Here is a 16,066-nt window from a genome sequence, read left to right on the forward strand (position 1 = left end):
TAGCCCAATGTTTGTTGGTAATCATACGAAATCGAGCAATACTAACATTGTAATATTATCAGGTCTGCACAAGAATTCTGTATTAATAAGGGCTAATTATCACAATTAGCACAAGTAAATCTTTTTGGTTTGCAATGAAGAAGATGAGTCACAGGTCACTTGCCAAAAATTATGTGGCCAGGCCTAAATAAAATACTGGCTCACGGGAAAGCAGTTTACCCAATGGTATGCAAGATGTGTGTGCTGCAAAAATTGTTGAACCTTATTGACCTACTGGATGCTTTGAATGTTTTCCCGTGGAAAAGAGTATTTCATTAAGTTATTGTAAGCAATAGGGTGGCTGCCACCTTGTAGCAGTGGTCATGGGGTGGCGTGGCCGTCCTGTAACTCCTTAAATCAGCACTTATGATTTTATATATGCTTTTATATAAACATTTTCAGAAGTTGTAGGATTTATAGTAAAACTTATTTAAAAACTGTCTTATAGGACAAACTAATGATAAATTAATGCTTATTTTGCCTAAAAATATTGTGTAGCAGAATCCTCTGTCTTAGTCAACATGGCCCATGGAAACAATTTTCACATTGTGAATGATGTTAAACCAACTGGTAAGTTGTAATGTTAAAAATAATATCAGTGTGTTCTCCAAATCTATCACATGTTATACTACATTACAGACTGTTGTCTCTGAATGAATGTATATTGTAAAACAGTCCCCACCAGTGGCAGTTTTAGTCATGTTTTGTTGGTGATTAAGCAATTTTTCAGGCATGTTGAATGCCTTGACAGTCTACAAGCTGGATTGCTAAAATCCTTCAAAATATTGTAATTTTTTTAATTAGGCACTACGCAGTGGCTTAGCTAAAAGTGCGTAAGCGGTATTGGGAAAAGCTTGAATAGTGGCCAAAAACGTAATGCACAAATTAGTAAAAATTCTCAGTTTAGGAGATTTCTCAAGATTAATGGATAATTAATTTATGTTTGTTTATAGCTTTTTTAACCATAATACCGTTATGATATGATATGGCTTTATGGCTGGGGAAACCTCGTGTCTGTGGGTAGGCCATCTGGGGAGGACATATTTTTTCAGAATTTGCAAATCTGGACTTTGTGTGGTCAACCTAAAGATTTCATCCAGATCGCCAGGTGTGACATCGGTATTGAATGCCAATAATTCGCAGTTGATTTTTGCATGTCGATCTTCTGTGGTTGAAAAATGATTACAGGAAAGGGCGTCTGCAATTGTAATGTCTTTACCAGGCTGGTAAAAACAATATAATGTTAAAAGATTGTAATTTCAAAATGAATCGCTTCAGTCTCGGATGATAAGGGTTTTTTAACTATTGACAGTGGTGTGTTGTCCGAAAATGTACTGCTTGAACTTGAGGCAACCAAATGCGAAAGCTAACATCTCTTTTTCTTGGTTTCAGTCAAAGCTTGAGATGCATAAGAGATGGTATCATTGCCTTGGTACAGCTTGGTGCCAATGCCAGGTCCGTAAGCGTCAACTTGAATGTAAAGTGACTTTTTTATGTCGTAATATCTGAGAAATAAACCCGGGTTAGCAGTAATTAAATGTTCTCAATGCTTCTGTATGGTATTCATTCCATGTAAACAGATGCTTTACAAGTGTCCGGAGGGGTATGGTGACTTCAGAAAAGTTTTGTGCAAAATTCTGAAGATAGTTGACTAGAACCAGGCAGCTTTCAAGCTCTTGCTTGGATTGTGGGGTAGACATCTCTGAAATTGCTCGGACCTTCTCAGGGTCTGGCCTAATACCACGGTTAATAATTATGTGCCCAAAATATTTAACTTCGGTGAAGCTGAAAATGCATTAGGGTATGTGAAGCTTCAAACCTTTCTTGTAGCTTTGTTCGAATATTGTTCTAAGATTGTTTAACGCTTCTTGTTCACTATCTGCAGAGCTTAAAATGTTGTCAATATTGACAATATTGATATTAGTTTGGTACTGTAATAGATTGAGTCAAGCTCGTAATGAACTTGAGTTGCTGGTCATAAGTGTCCAAATAATCCAACCATTACGTTGTTTATAATCTTGGTAAGTAAATGAACTTACTATATAATGAGTCACAATTCTACAGTCGTTAATATCTTTTCACAGCCTGGTTCATCTACTGATGTATGGGTAGCAGATCAATTCTGGCGATATTGAAACATCAGCGACAACTTTCAATTGTGATCAGGTTGCGTCTTACAATAAGATGACTGATAGATCTTAATTCTACTCAGAAACTTTTCTTTCAATGGTTATATTGATAAGTACAGCTTACAGAATTCTTGATAACTGTAGACTTAGCAGAATAAGAACTACTGCATGAATGAATATACTGACAGAATGTACAAACATATATACGTACTACGGCAATAAACGACATGCTTTTCTCATGCACATCAGAAACTAGTCATAACAATTCGTTGATAAATTTGGTACAAATTTCCTGACAATAATCGGAGAAAATGTGCTGAAGCTTAAGAAACCTGGTACTGAAACTTAGCCAGATTGTTCAACTACGTCAATCATACCAATAATGCTCTATGTGACTTATGGCTGTGACGTAAAACTATGAAGAAAAGAAATCTGAAAACCAGATATCGCACATAACTACTCCATTTCAACCAAAATCAAATTCAATATGTAATTGATTGCCAAACTACAAGCACCAAAAATAGGCTATACAGGAAATATGATTTGAAGAAAATTCCGGCGCAACAATGCACACCGACTAACATAGTGATAAATACAGAATTGCCAATGATGTAATACCTACTATAAGCGTGAGAGATTATAGTACCATCCACTCTTACAAATGCTCTTGTAAAATGTTTAAACCAAATGGCAAGCGCAAAACTTTATACTTCCCAAATGGGGTATTAAAAGTTGTTAGTTTTGAGCTATCCACATCGAGTAGAATTTGCCTATAACCTGATGTGGCATTTAATGCTGTAAAATACTTTGCGCCAGTAATGATGGCAGCAATATGCTCAAAGCTTGGCAGTTGATAGGGCTGCCTCTTAATAGTCTTGTTTAAAGGTTTAGGATCAAGATAAATCTGTACCTTGCCGTTTTTCTGATGTGCAATGACGTTGATTCAGTCAGCATGATTGTCAGTTTTTTCTATATTGCTTTTCTTTTCCATGGAATTTGATTCCACTTTGATCGCTTCGTAAAGGGAGAAGGGTCTGGCGTGGTTGACCACTGGCTTAACATTCTCATCAAGCACAATTTGATGTTCATCTTCGAGTCGACCTATACCTTTGAATACATCTCTGAATTCATAAAGACTGGTAGCTTTCTCGAACTGGAGTCACAGTTGGCGGGATCGACTTAAAGAACTACTTTTATTAGCTCGACTTCTTGAGGATAACTTTAGGATGTTTTTGGAAGCACAATTTGCAACAAAGAAATTTAAATCGTAGCAGCACTTATGGCAGTGGCAACGCAACTTGCACTTTCCCAACACGGGAAGTTCATAGCCACCAAAAGCACGGTGGGCCATTTTGGTGTTCCCAAGGGCAATGTGGCTCAAGAATGCTTTCGACAGAGACTTGACGTTTATGATTGAAAAACCTTGACGTTGCTGATTTTGTTACCTGCATGCATAGTTTGGATGCCTAGAAGCATTTCATTGTTGTGTGGTTTGTCGTCATCCACTGATCCAATGAAGAATGTATTTTGTTTGTTCGTCGAATCTCCTTCTTCAAATGCACTAATGCTTTTAGAGTTGCAAAGCTTTGCGATTATTTTTTTTTTGCACTTGTAGCTAGTTTTTCCTTGAGCAGGGCAGTGTGTGTGTAGAGTGTAAAACCTTTCGCAACATGTACAGGTTTTTCTTTGTCTCATGTTTTCTGCTAAACTCAGCAACCTTGTTTTGCCTTTGGACTTGAAAAACTTTGAAACTCATCATTTGATCACTTGAGGCCATACATTTTAGATGCCATTTAAAAATTTAGTTTGCATGAAAAAAGTTGATACAGTGATCAAGATTTAAGTCTGGTTCTGGTAGTAGTCTTTAGGTCTTTAACGTACTCGTCCTTAGATTTATAGGGTTACTGGTTTCTTGTGGAGAAGTTGTGCCTTTCCACAATGATGGTGTGTTTCAGGCTACAATGGAAATCAAACTTGTCTAGCAAGGTTTTGGTGCTGCTTTTTCTTCATCCTTCACAACTTCAGGTATTGTAAATATCTCTGCCATCTTGACCGATGTACAGTAACAGATAGCTTACTTTTTCCTGCTCGGTTTTCTTTGACAAAAGACCCGCAAACATGAGTTCCATCATTTGTCGCCATTTCAGCTGTGATAATGGATGTCTTTCTGCTTTGACGGTTCCATTGTTTCTGACACCATGTATTATAATGTATTGTCTAGCGTAAAACGTCAGGCAACATAACATAAGAACTTTAAAGACAAGTTAAGAGAACCACGCTCCATCACTGCTTATGTCGCATGACCTTGTCGGTTGGTCTCATGCTAAAAGTTGATTTGCGCTATGTGCACTGGAGCATAGAATTAATTATGTTAATTAATTGTCCATAAACATTACAAGCACTACCGTGTATACTGGTAGATCACATTCGAATTTTGTAGGAATTAATTTTGTACCAATTTTTAACACAAAAACAAGGTGTGCATTGTGTTCAATGCAGATCTTAGGTTAGAAAAATATCAATTCACTTTTTTGTTTCACTTTTCCTTGCAGGAACAGCTGTGCAAAACTGTCCTAGGGCAAGTTTATAATGTGCTTGTTTGAACATGACAACACTGCTCTGAATGAAAGTTTGCAACCGTGCCTAATTACCGCGTCGTTAAAAGCAAAGTAAAATAGATGAAATAGAAGTATTTTGGTCAAATTTTGCTACACCGTCATCTGGTATATGGTTTTCTCATTTCATTCAATTAATAAATGTCTCTGTTTCTCCACTCATTGTACCTGTACTGATTACATCATTTTGGTATTGTTATCTTAAATGTGATACTACTTGTGCCTGGATAACTTGATCAATCTGCTTATCTGGCCCTTTGCCCACATTTGATTGAGGATACTTGCGCAAAAGTTGATTTTTTTTCATGATTGCAAAATTTGCTCAATAGTATCAAAAAAATCTCGTTTTTCATGAATTGTTAGCAAAGAAAAAAGATTAAACACTTCTGGAGCATATTGTTTTACTATAACAAGGAATACTTGTGTTAATAAATATATACAAATAAACGAGAGTGTACACAGTTTAAACCATTGTTGTACATGCGATCATGGCTAATCTAAAAATGACTAACTAAAAACAAGTTGACAAAAACTGCTTAAACCGCAATAATAAGTTATCTTACCTAAATTCCCTGAAGCTATATGATTTCCAGATTTTGTTGAACACATTGCATCAAAGGTTATGGCAGAATCCAGATACAGTCTTGCACCTAAATTCCTCTGTGTGCACTGAAGCAGTGTTTGAGTTATGATATAACAATCGGTTTTTGAATAAAGTATCCAGTCATCGTTAACAAACGCATTCCATTTTTGTGCAAAAGTGTTAATGTTGCCAATGAAAGCCATTACCCTGGTAACCAACAACCCTTAGAAATTTACTTGGTGTTCTTATACCTTTCGTAATTTAACAGGAAAAGTAAGCAGTGGAGTGAGTTAGGCTACGAATGATTTAGTTTGTTTAAAAAAAGTACAAATATTTTTATCTCACTGGTTAGTTCAATTATTTTAGCTCAACTGTTTGCATAGAATAGAAAGATGTGGATGTTTTTCTATAACCTTTCTACAGAAAGCTTTGTATTCCAATTTTACTTGTCTCATGATATGCCATCATGTAAAGAAATTTCTTCTCATGATGTTGTTTTGTAGTATTTGAAGTTGACCGCTTTCAGCTGTATTCCTTCATTTATCTTGTGGCTCATGTAGGAAATTCTCTGCATTTTGCGAAATAACCACCTTTCAATGACATCTAGACAGTTTCTTATTTAGTGTCCTATTTGCATTTATATTGAAAGATAAAAAGAATATAACATGACAACACCCATTTCCTGGTAGCAAATGATCGCATGCTTAAACTGGTAAAATGAAAACTATGAATGGATGATAAAACATCTTGCTATCAATACCTTAATCCATCTAAATATTGTTGAAAACTTAAAAGGACTGCTTTCTGTCTATAAATGAACAAAGTTTATTGTTTTGCAAGTTGAATAGTTAAACTACCTCTCAGTTAAGCAAAAATAAAAAAATTCAAATAGGCTGCTTTGACCTAAAAATTGAAAAAAAAACAATACTACTCAAATAAGTAGACTACTTAAGCAGAACTGCTTCATTACTAACCACTGACGGTAGGCATTGATCCTTGTTTTAACTTCAAATTGAAGCCAATTTTTTTATTTTTAACAGTTAAAAGTAATATGAGGTGAAATTCATTAAATTAAAATAAAGTTCATTACAGCACAGGTTGTATTTGGTTGGCCTGTTGATGTTTAAGATAGTGTAGTCTGTAGTGCTTCCCAAACTGGGCGCTGTGAGACTTTGCCAGGGGCATTGCAGAAATTAAAATAAAACAGTTGTATTTACGGTAGTTTAATTTACATATATTTAAGAATGTAATTCTATTTAAGAAACAGGCTGAAATGAAAAAGAGTTAAAAACTTTGTTCCATTGTGCATTGCATGCAGGGGTGGATTAAGACTGGGTTCCGCCCATGGCTAACATTGAGTTAGTGGCCCCTTTAGTTGAAATCAGTCGATATAGGCCTATATAAGTAGTGTTACCTATTTTGACATTGCATTACACATACTTAAAATTTAACCATCATGTTATTAATAGCAGATGTTTTGAATTTATTGTTGCGTGAAGTAGTCTCAAAAGCATCTTATTCTTTCTAAAAGATTCAGTCCTACATCAGTTTAATCGATTGATCTTACAGACAGTAGAATAGTTGCTAAAAATTTTTTAGTGAATTTGTATATAGGCAAGCAAAAAATGATTCCTTTAATTCACTATCAATGTAACAAATTATTTGTACAGTTCGTTTTCTCTTTATTAGTTACTTTGTTGAGTTGGAAATCAGCAGATTTGGATTTACATAAATATCAAAGCGTATTATTGGTATTCCCATAAATGCAAGGCTTTTCTTACTTGACATGAGATTTGATCAATGCTGTGGTTAATTATCAGTTCTAATACAGTAAAACTGATTCGTCAACATGTTGTTGCAGACATGAATTTGTACGATACAAGCTACTTGTTTAGTAGCAAGTACATACAGACCTAATTTTTTTGTTAAGTTAACCATCCAAATGACATAGTAAGCTGTTAATGGCTATAGCTTCAGAATTAACCTTAGATAAACTTTAAAAAGTAAATCTTTTTTGTTAAGAATCTCCCAAGTGTTTTTCCCGAACGTTGTTCTTTTGATGCAGAAAAGTTTAAATTGGCTTAAAACGCATTGGTGTTTAAAGTTAGGTTGCTAATTCGACAACATTTTTATGTTTTGGGGCTAAATTACAGTTTAATTAGTTTGGCGAGTTGGTATTACAATTTTAAGTATGACTAGTAATGTTGCAATTTAAGACTTTGTTTAGACCCAAATAAAAGTAGTTATGATGTTATAACAGAATAGGGTACAGATCCATGATGACGTTTAGAAATGATTTAATGGGTATCAACGCTTGAATGTATGCAGTATTTAAACTGATTCGTTGAAATGGAAATAGATATACTGACATAATAATGTCACAAGAAAGGATAGATTTAACAAAATGCTAGACATTAATTTTCTGGTAGTGAACAGATTCTGACGAAGCCTATTTAACACTAGAATTAAGTCATTTCTGTTGTTATAAGTATGTGTTTTTCAATTCACGGAGCCCCCGGCTGCGGCCCTGTCAGCCACCCACTTAATCCGCCACTGATTGAACGTGATTATATAATACAATTGCTCAGTTGTTTGAAATATCTGCAACTTTGGGCTTGACTCTAATTTTTTACTCGAATTTTAAGGCGTCACGAGTGTTAAGGTTTAAAAGGGCACCTAGAGAATAAAAAGTTTGGAAACCACTAAAATAGAGTTTGTGTCTGCAAGCTATCCTAATGTTCTTCCAATCAGGTTTTTGTTTGCTTTCTTAAATTGTAGGAAACATTCTTAATGACAGTGACACCGGTGTTGATTATTTGGGAAATTATATTTATGCTGAAGCTCTTGCAAAAAGAATCAAACACGTCAGTACACCTATTACTATTGGCATATTTGCCAGGTGGGGAAGTGGGAAATCATTTTTAATGAAATTTGTAAAAGGTTAGAATCCTAGTTTATTTTGCCATTATCTTAGAAGTTAATACAAGCGTTTCGTTTTGTTGCTGTTTTAGCATTCCTTAAGTTGAAACTAAACTGTCCTATGTCCATATTTTTTTAGTTTTAGCTGCTTAAAATTATTGCATGACCACCTACTGCTCATTTGTGACTTTGGATTTTCTCAAAGTAATGTTGTTTTTAGTAATGTAAAATATATTTCTGTAGTTTAAATAAGTAATTTCTGAAACATTGATATATCTGTCCCTATTTTTCAAAAATGTTTTACTAAACAGCCCTAAGTCACGTACATGAATCTATGCACATTGCTTTTGATAATTGTGGACGTCAGAAAAAATTATGTCCAAATTAGCAAGCAGGTTCACAAGCTTTAAGAGAAGAAAATTGTATAAAGGCAAGAGTCTTCGAGAATATAACGAAATATCTATGTTTTCTATTCTTAATAAGATTTTTTGAAGTTATATGAAAATGCATACAAATTTAAATATGTAGCTGGACCATTTACAATTGTTTTGTTTTCATGAAACCAATTCACAGATCTTCACAAAGTAGATTAAAAAATAACAAAGTGAAAATATTTTTTGTAATTACAGTTTTAAGTAAAATATTAACTTGTTAAACTAAGCGTAAGTTTCTACGTAACATATATCATATTTTTATAAAAAATGCTTTACTTATGTCCAGAAACAAAAGAATATATTTGAAAATAATATGCCCAAAACAAAGAGGAAAAAGATTTATTCACTCGTGGGGTTAAAATTATGTATGCATTGCCTGAAAACCTGAAAGCGATTTTAGAAAACTTATACAACTTACGGAGCTCTAACGTTTTGCAACTATATTTTTTAAAAAAGCTGTTTTCTGAAAAGTTAGTTCTTGGACTTAAGGCACTTTAGTTTCAACACAAAGAAGTATAATTAACATCTATGTGTTTTTATAAATTGGATTTAGAGTTTCACAAGAATATAAAACTGGGATGTGAAGATGTTATTAATGTAATTGCTACAGCAATGTAATTATACGGTTGTGTCTTCTCTAATAATTGTTTTTGCAGGTTTACTGGTTAATGACCAACTGCAAAGTGAAAGTCATACAATAATACGTGGGAGACATAGTAACTGGCACTTCAGGTGCTGCTTACAAACAATTTTGCTGATATTTTTTATTTTTCTCATTGTAATTTGTGCAATATTTGCTGGATCTCCTCAATATTTTGGACGACATTTAGGCTTCCTTGTTGAGAAGGGCATTGCTAAAGATGAAGCTGCAATTACTAGCAGTACGATAACAGACACATTACCAAATGAAACAGTAACAATTTCAGCATCAAAAAATAGTCTATCAGACACATGGATTAACTATGTACGATATACTTGTTTGACAATCCTTTTATTATCATTGCTATTGTTTTGCATCATGGTATGTTCAAGCAGTGATTGGTGGTCAGACAAGACCTTTGAAAGCTTGAAACTTCTCATGTTTGTGGCCTTCACAAAATTGCCAATTTCAAACATAGAGAGTTCTATTTGTAAAGGATTAGATGAAGATGTGTCACTTCACTTGAACAAAAATCTGAAAACAACTGAGAAAGGATTTTACTTCTCTACAAGGTAAAGTAAAATCTACTTTAGGATTGCTTATAAGATTTTTTAGTATCGAAATGAGTAGAAATCTGCTGTAAAAAGTGTTTGGGTTTGGGCGTTTTTGAATATCTTGCTTTAGTTTATGAAAAACCCAACTCTAATTATATCTATTTGCAGTGGCTCAATTATTTTTGTCAGTTCAATATGCCTTGCTAAAAATCGTAAACATTTTTCTAAAATATATAATTGTTCTTTACATCTGATAACGCACACCTAGTTAATTAAGTTGTCAACCAAACATTATTATCATCAGAATATACGTTCCCCCCAACAACTTACAGCACTTTTACTCAAACTGTACAATAACCAACAGAGTGCGGTCATGCTTGAATTTATGTTTATTTTTATTTTATTTCTCGGGAACGATAAAGTGTGCTAACGTTGTTATAGCAAAACAACACGAAACTGTGCTCACAGACAATGAACATGAAATAATGGCAGAGCCAAGAAGTTTAAAATGTACAAGGTGTTACCGTGTTTCTCCGAAAATAAGACAGGGCTTATATTATTTTTCGCTTAAAAATATGACACTAGAGCTCATTTCTCTCACATCTCAGGGGATGTCTTTTGTTTTCATTTATTAAAAACAAAATTGAGAATTAAGTTTATTCAAAAATGATCATATCATTGTCCTCTGTAATGTCTTGGATGTCACTAGATTCCAAAGTTCCAGTGAAGTTTTCACTTAACTGTATTTCCTCCCAAATCATGAAAACTGTTCTGCTGTTTGCAACCAATAACCTTCTTTTCCAAAGTCACAATGTTGGCACTGGTAATTCTATGAACCTTCTAAACTTTAGGATTGATGCGAGAGATCAAGTGTTGGCAGACCACTTTGCGAAAATGCCAAACAATGCTAAGTACACTAGCTCGCAGATTTAAAACGAAATCTAGCTAACGGCTTCTTCTATAGTAGAATATATTATTTGCGAAGCTAACCACTCATTTTTATTAGTAATTGCTGATGAATCCGCCAATATATCAGGAAAAGAACAGAAATTTTTGGTTCTTAGGTACAGTATTTACGCAAAAATAGACTTCCTGAAAGTAATGCTGGGTGATCAAGACAAGTCTTGGGCACATCGTGTGTAAACCTTGTGTTGAACACTTACGACAATGAACAAAAAACAGGAGAAAAAGCCTAAAGTTTGCAGTTTAAATGGTATTGCGAGAACCAACAGAGTACTGCAACGACTGCTATTTTTGTGAAGTGAAAATTAAAGGTATCAATTGGAAAAGTAGAAATTGCATGACATATCCAAACTTATGCTCCGCAACCAGGCCAGTTCCACGCAGCGAAGAACTTCATGTTTCTGTCTTTGAAGGCTTACCACAACCAGAATCTTCTTTTTCGAGTGAAGAAGAGAATTTTTCAACTGGCAATGATAACATTCTTGCAAATAACGATTTTACCCCGTTTCTTTTATCCAAGCAACAGTTTTTCTAAGGAGAGTTCAATGACTTGGCAAGAGTTCTGAATCTTTCTAAAGAGTCTTCTGAGTTAATTGCCTCTAGGCGTAAAGAAAAAAATCTTTAAAAGTCAGTTACTCTCAACAGTTTTTATCAGAAACATTATGCCGAGTTCTTACAACATTTCGCACAAGAAAATGAGATCGTTTGCGGTAACAATGTTGAAGGCCTTCTAAAAAAGCTTGGCATCTCAGAATGTAATCATAATGATTGGCGACTTTTCATTGACAGCTGTAAAAGCAGCTTGAAATGTGTTCTTCTGCACAATGTTAAGTAAAGCTTGTGGATCTATTCCTCTAAGGCACTCAACAATTCTCCAAGAAAAGTATATCGAAATTAAATTTGTACTTGAAAATTATATCAACACAACTGGATTATTTGTGTTGGTTTAAACATGGTTGGGTTTCTACTTGGGCTGCAGTGTGGATATACGAAGTTCCCATGCTTTTTGTGCTTGTGGGATGGCAGAGCTAGAGACCAACACTGGATAAAAAAAGATTGGCCTGTGAGAGAAGAATTGGCACCTGGCGTTAAAAATGTTCAAGCTTATCCTATGGTGGAAAGATCTAAAATAGTTTTACCGCCTCTTCATATCAAACTGGGTATTATGAAACAATTAAAGCACTCAAAAAGGATGGTGATATATTTGCACCAAGTTTCCAGGATCATAATAGAAAAATTAAAAGCTGGAATTTTTGATGGCCTTCAGATCAGAAAACTTATAGATGCTCCTAACTTTTCAACTTCCATGAATGAAAAAGAATTCTGTGCTTACAGTGGTTTGTGAAAGTTGTCAAAATTTGTTTGGGAAATAGGAAAGCTTCCAACTGCAAAGAGATTGTAACTAATTTACTGATCAGTTTACAGGATATTGGTGTTAACATGAGCATCAAGCATCATTTTCCATATAGCCTCCTAGGTCGCTTCTCCGAAAACCTCAGTGATGAGCAGGGGGAACGGTTTCATCAGGATATCAGTGAAATCGAATGCAGATACCAAGCCATGAAGTTGGGATTCTGTTGTGCTAGCTGATTACTGTTAGTCAATTAAACATGGCGGTGCTTTTGCCACTCATTCTTGGACATCAATAAAATACTGATTCATGGCTGACATTTGACCGTTTTAAAGGATTTTACATTGAATATACTTGTTTAAAATCACTAAGTTGTCTTATTACTCCTTGATTAGAAAAATAAACATGCATTTTTGTTTATACATTGCCATTTTATCGCTTTTGCAATAAACACCGGCTATGCTTTCATGAACTTATTTTGTCACTGTATTGGGTACATCATAACAGACAAACCAGACCTGATAGAGTAAAACTGAGTCCATATCTGGATTTAGCAACACGAAGTTAGGTAAAAGCTGTTGAAACATCTTTGGCACAATGAAAAAAATTTTTGTTGGCCAGTGTAATTGGTTTCACCGAACTTTTTCCTTAGATGTTGAAACTATTTCTAGTTTAGTTCTTAATTGCTTGAAGGTTTTTGGAGTTAAATGAAAAAGATTAGTTGGACAAGGCTACAACAGTTCTTCGATTATGGTTCGACATGTTAGTGGTGTTCAGAGAAGAATACGATATGTTTATCCTCAAGCTATATTTATCCACTGTGCTGCCCATTGTTTCAATCTTTCGATTAATGATCAGAGCCAGGTGTACGTCATTCAGAATACTTGTGACATCATGAGGCAAATAGTGATATTTTTCAGAAAAGGTCAAACATGACGATCGATTTTGGGAATTATCATACCAATGCTGTGCCAAACAAGATAGTTTTCAAAATATCAAAGCATCAGGGTATTTAAAACTCACTTTCACTGCATTCTGGATACTATAGAGAAGCTTAAATATGACGGTATGTCTACAACAAGGTCTCCTGCACCTTCGTTGAAAGCAGCATTAGAAAAATGAACAGTATGTTGCAGTGTTAGATATGCTGCACTTTTCTTAGATACTTGTAGCTCATTTCTTTTAACTGTGTTATTCTATTTTTTTCGCATTTAATATCTCTGTCTTTGCAGAAACCTTGCATTAAAATGTAACTATCATATAACTAGCAAAAATTGATAACATGCATGACCAAGTAAGTTTCCACAGAAATTATTTTTCTTTGTGACAGAAGCAAAATAACGACTAAAGCTACCAAACTAAAAAATGCGACTGAGAAAAAACTTGACTTAATTAAAAGAACTATTTGCATTTTTGAGTTCAATGCAAAAAATTGATTAAAAAAATTCAAAACACCTCTTGCCTTTAAAGAAAAATTTTCAAAAACAGCACAGTGATAATTCATTCAAGCAAATGTATGTATCTATAGACATATATGAGATATTACCCCCATAACATCATAATCCCATCAGTCAAATTTTTGCAAACCCAGCACTTCAATCAATCCGCTACTGAACCAACTGTATTCAAATGATAGTTAAGGTTACATTGGTGAATTCTCTGCAAGACAATGTTATAAACTTATTTAGGTTTGTCTTTTGACCATACTGCTGTGGTTTTGATATTTGTTAATGCAAAACGTTTCCCTAAACTGTGGTAATTACAAATCCAAAAAGATAAACATATATATGTACAATGTGTAAGACTTTCTTACGTTAGATATTGGTTAATTTTTTAAATGAAGTTATTTCTGGATATGTTATTTAGGTACATATTTGTCAATTTCAATGCCTGGGAATGTGCTGGTTGTGACACTCTATGGGCTGGAATTATAACTAATCTAATCGATGCAGTTGAAGCTGAATTTGGGAGCATACCTACACGGTTGATTCGAATGTTAACTGTTGAAGCAGTGCCAATAAACAAATTTAATGCAAAAGAACAACCTACAGTCGTTTTTGTTAAACTGACCAGCATGTCTAGAGAAGATGTTATTTCTATTATGCTAGATTATGGAGTGGTGTGTTCTTGTGAAGAATATGTTACCTGGAAAAGAAATTCTGCAAAAAAAGAAAAGCGGGCTCGTGTTTTACACACAAAATCTGAAAACAGATTCAAACAATGGTGGGTGGTGCATTACAGTTCTTCTTCCAGTGCTTACAATGCAAAAGAAGACCTGAATTTGAAGAGGATTGAAGTTCTTTACCATGATCCTGCTTATTTGATAGAAAAAAGACAAAACATCGATAGTTTCAAGCATGTTGTCGATAGCAATAAGGATGAATACACTGAAAGAAAAAAAAGCAAACTTAATTTAGAAATTTCAGACCAAGAGCGGTTGATTTCAAATAAAAAATGCTTTGATGAATCGTCGCAGCAAGAGAAGGAAGATGTCAGCTTCTTTAAACACTTTGCAAAGTATCCAAAAACTACTTGCAAGTTTCCAGTTTTATTCTGGTGGATATTGATCTTCTTTTCAGGCTTGACAATTCCTTTCCTTACTTATTCAGTTGCAGAATCTCTTCAACTTGATGTTTTCAGGGTAAGGATGTAGATATCATGTAACATTTATAAACTGAGGAATGAATCTATTTATTGTTTATCCTGTTAAATTTGAAATTGAAAATTCCAATAAAAGTTGCTGGCAATAGATCTAGACTCAATTTAATGTGAATTGTCTCATTTATCTGGTTAAACGTTTTTACTTTAGTAGAAGCTTGCTTGTTTCATTAATCATTTCAAGCTACGTTTTATTTTTATGATCAATAATAATTGGTATGGGATTGGAACCATATGCTTGATGCCTCTTCAATGACTCTGTTGTTCAAAATTTAACTGGGCCTATATAAAAGTGTAAACCATAATCTACCATATATATGTTTATGTGAGTGGTCAGATGATTTTACTTAGGGCAATTCAATCAACAGACACTTAAACTCAAGATATATAAATTCAACCTATCAACATTGGTTGGGTTGTCTTAGGTCATGAACAGATCATCTTGAAAATTTTTAAGGCAGGTGTTCCGTTTTTCTGACGTTTTGAAAATGTGGTTTCTTCAAAAAAATGAAATTTTGCTTTTATTTTTCTGCTGGTTTATTTTCTTTCATATCATCATCCATAGTGTATTTAGTAAGCTAAAATTATATGCACTTTTTTTAGCAGACTAAATTATTCCACTCATTCCACTGTTTGCTTTCCTTGTTAAATTACCCAAAGTATAAGACCGCATACAGATCGACAAGAGTTGTTCGTTACCAGGGGTACTTTCATTGGTTGGATGCTCGTTGCTCATTAAAACTTTTACAAAGAAAGGAATGCGTTCGTTAATAATACCTAGATAACTCAAACATTACTTCAGTGTACACAAGCGTATTTAAGTGCAAGTCTATATCTGTATTGTGCCATAGATAAAACCAGAAATCATCTAACTTCAGGGAACTTGTATAAGAAAATCTTATTTGCAGAAAATACAATGAAATAAAGAAGTCCACATATATTGTTGTACTGTATGCGTTATTTATATTTGAGCAGTTTTTCTCTATTGTGTTAATAAGTCGTTTTTTTAGCTTAGCCATGACGACATGAGTGACAATGACACAAACTGTGTATGTTGCCTCTCTTGTTTGTCAGCTCAATTAAAACACTGCTTGTTATAGTGAAACAACACGGTATATGGACATGTCTAGGGTAGTTTCTTTTGTTTACAAATGGGCAATGAAAACAAAGAGATGGCTGCT

At 34.2% G+C, this 16,066-nt stretch overlaps 1 protein-coding gene across 4 annotated transcripts in view; it reads left to right on the forward strand.

Annotated features, from left to right (window-relative positions):
- The first annotated feature begins 446 nt into the window (after positions 1 to 446).
- LOC143462849 (uncharacterized) overlaps positions 447 to 16,066 on the forward strand; it is a 45,130-nt gene continuing 29,510 nt past the window's right edge. For 3 of the 4 annotated variants that reach the window (XM_076961149.1, XM_076961150.1, XM_076961151.1), the window contains exons 1-4: positions 447 to 609; positions 8,145 to 8,306; positions 9,376 to 9,931; positions 14,094 to 14,868. In XM_076961149.1, the coding sequence (XP_076817264.1) occupies positions 561 to 609; positions 8,145 to 8,306; positions 9,376 to 9,931; positions 14,094 to 14,868 (1,542 nt within the window). In that variant the 5' untranslated portion in view covers positions 447 to 560. The remainder of the gene's footprint in view (positions 610 to 8,144; positions 8,307 to 9,375; positions 9,932 to 14,093; positions 14,869 to 16,066) is intronic. The other variant, XM_076961152.1, reaches the window with a different exon arrangement.

Source organism: Clavelina lepadiformis, chromosome 6, assembly GCF_947623445.1.
Source record: "Clavelina lepadiformis chromosome 6, kaClaLepa1.1, whole genome shotgun sequence".
Classification (NCBI taxonomy): Eukaryota; Metazoa; Chordata; class Ascidiacea; order Aplousobranchia; family Clavelinidae; genus Clavelina; species Clavelina lepadiformis.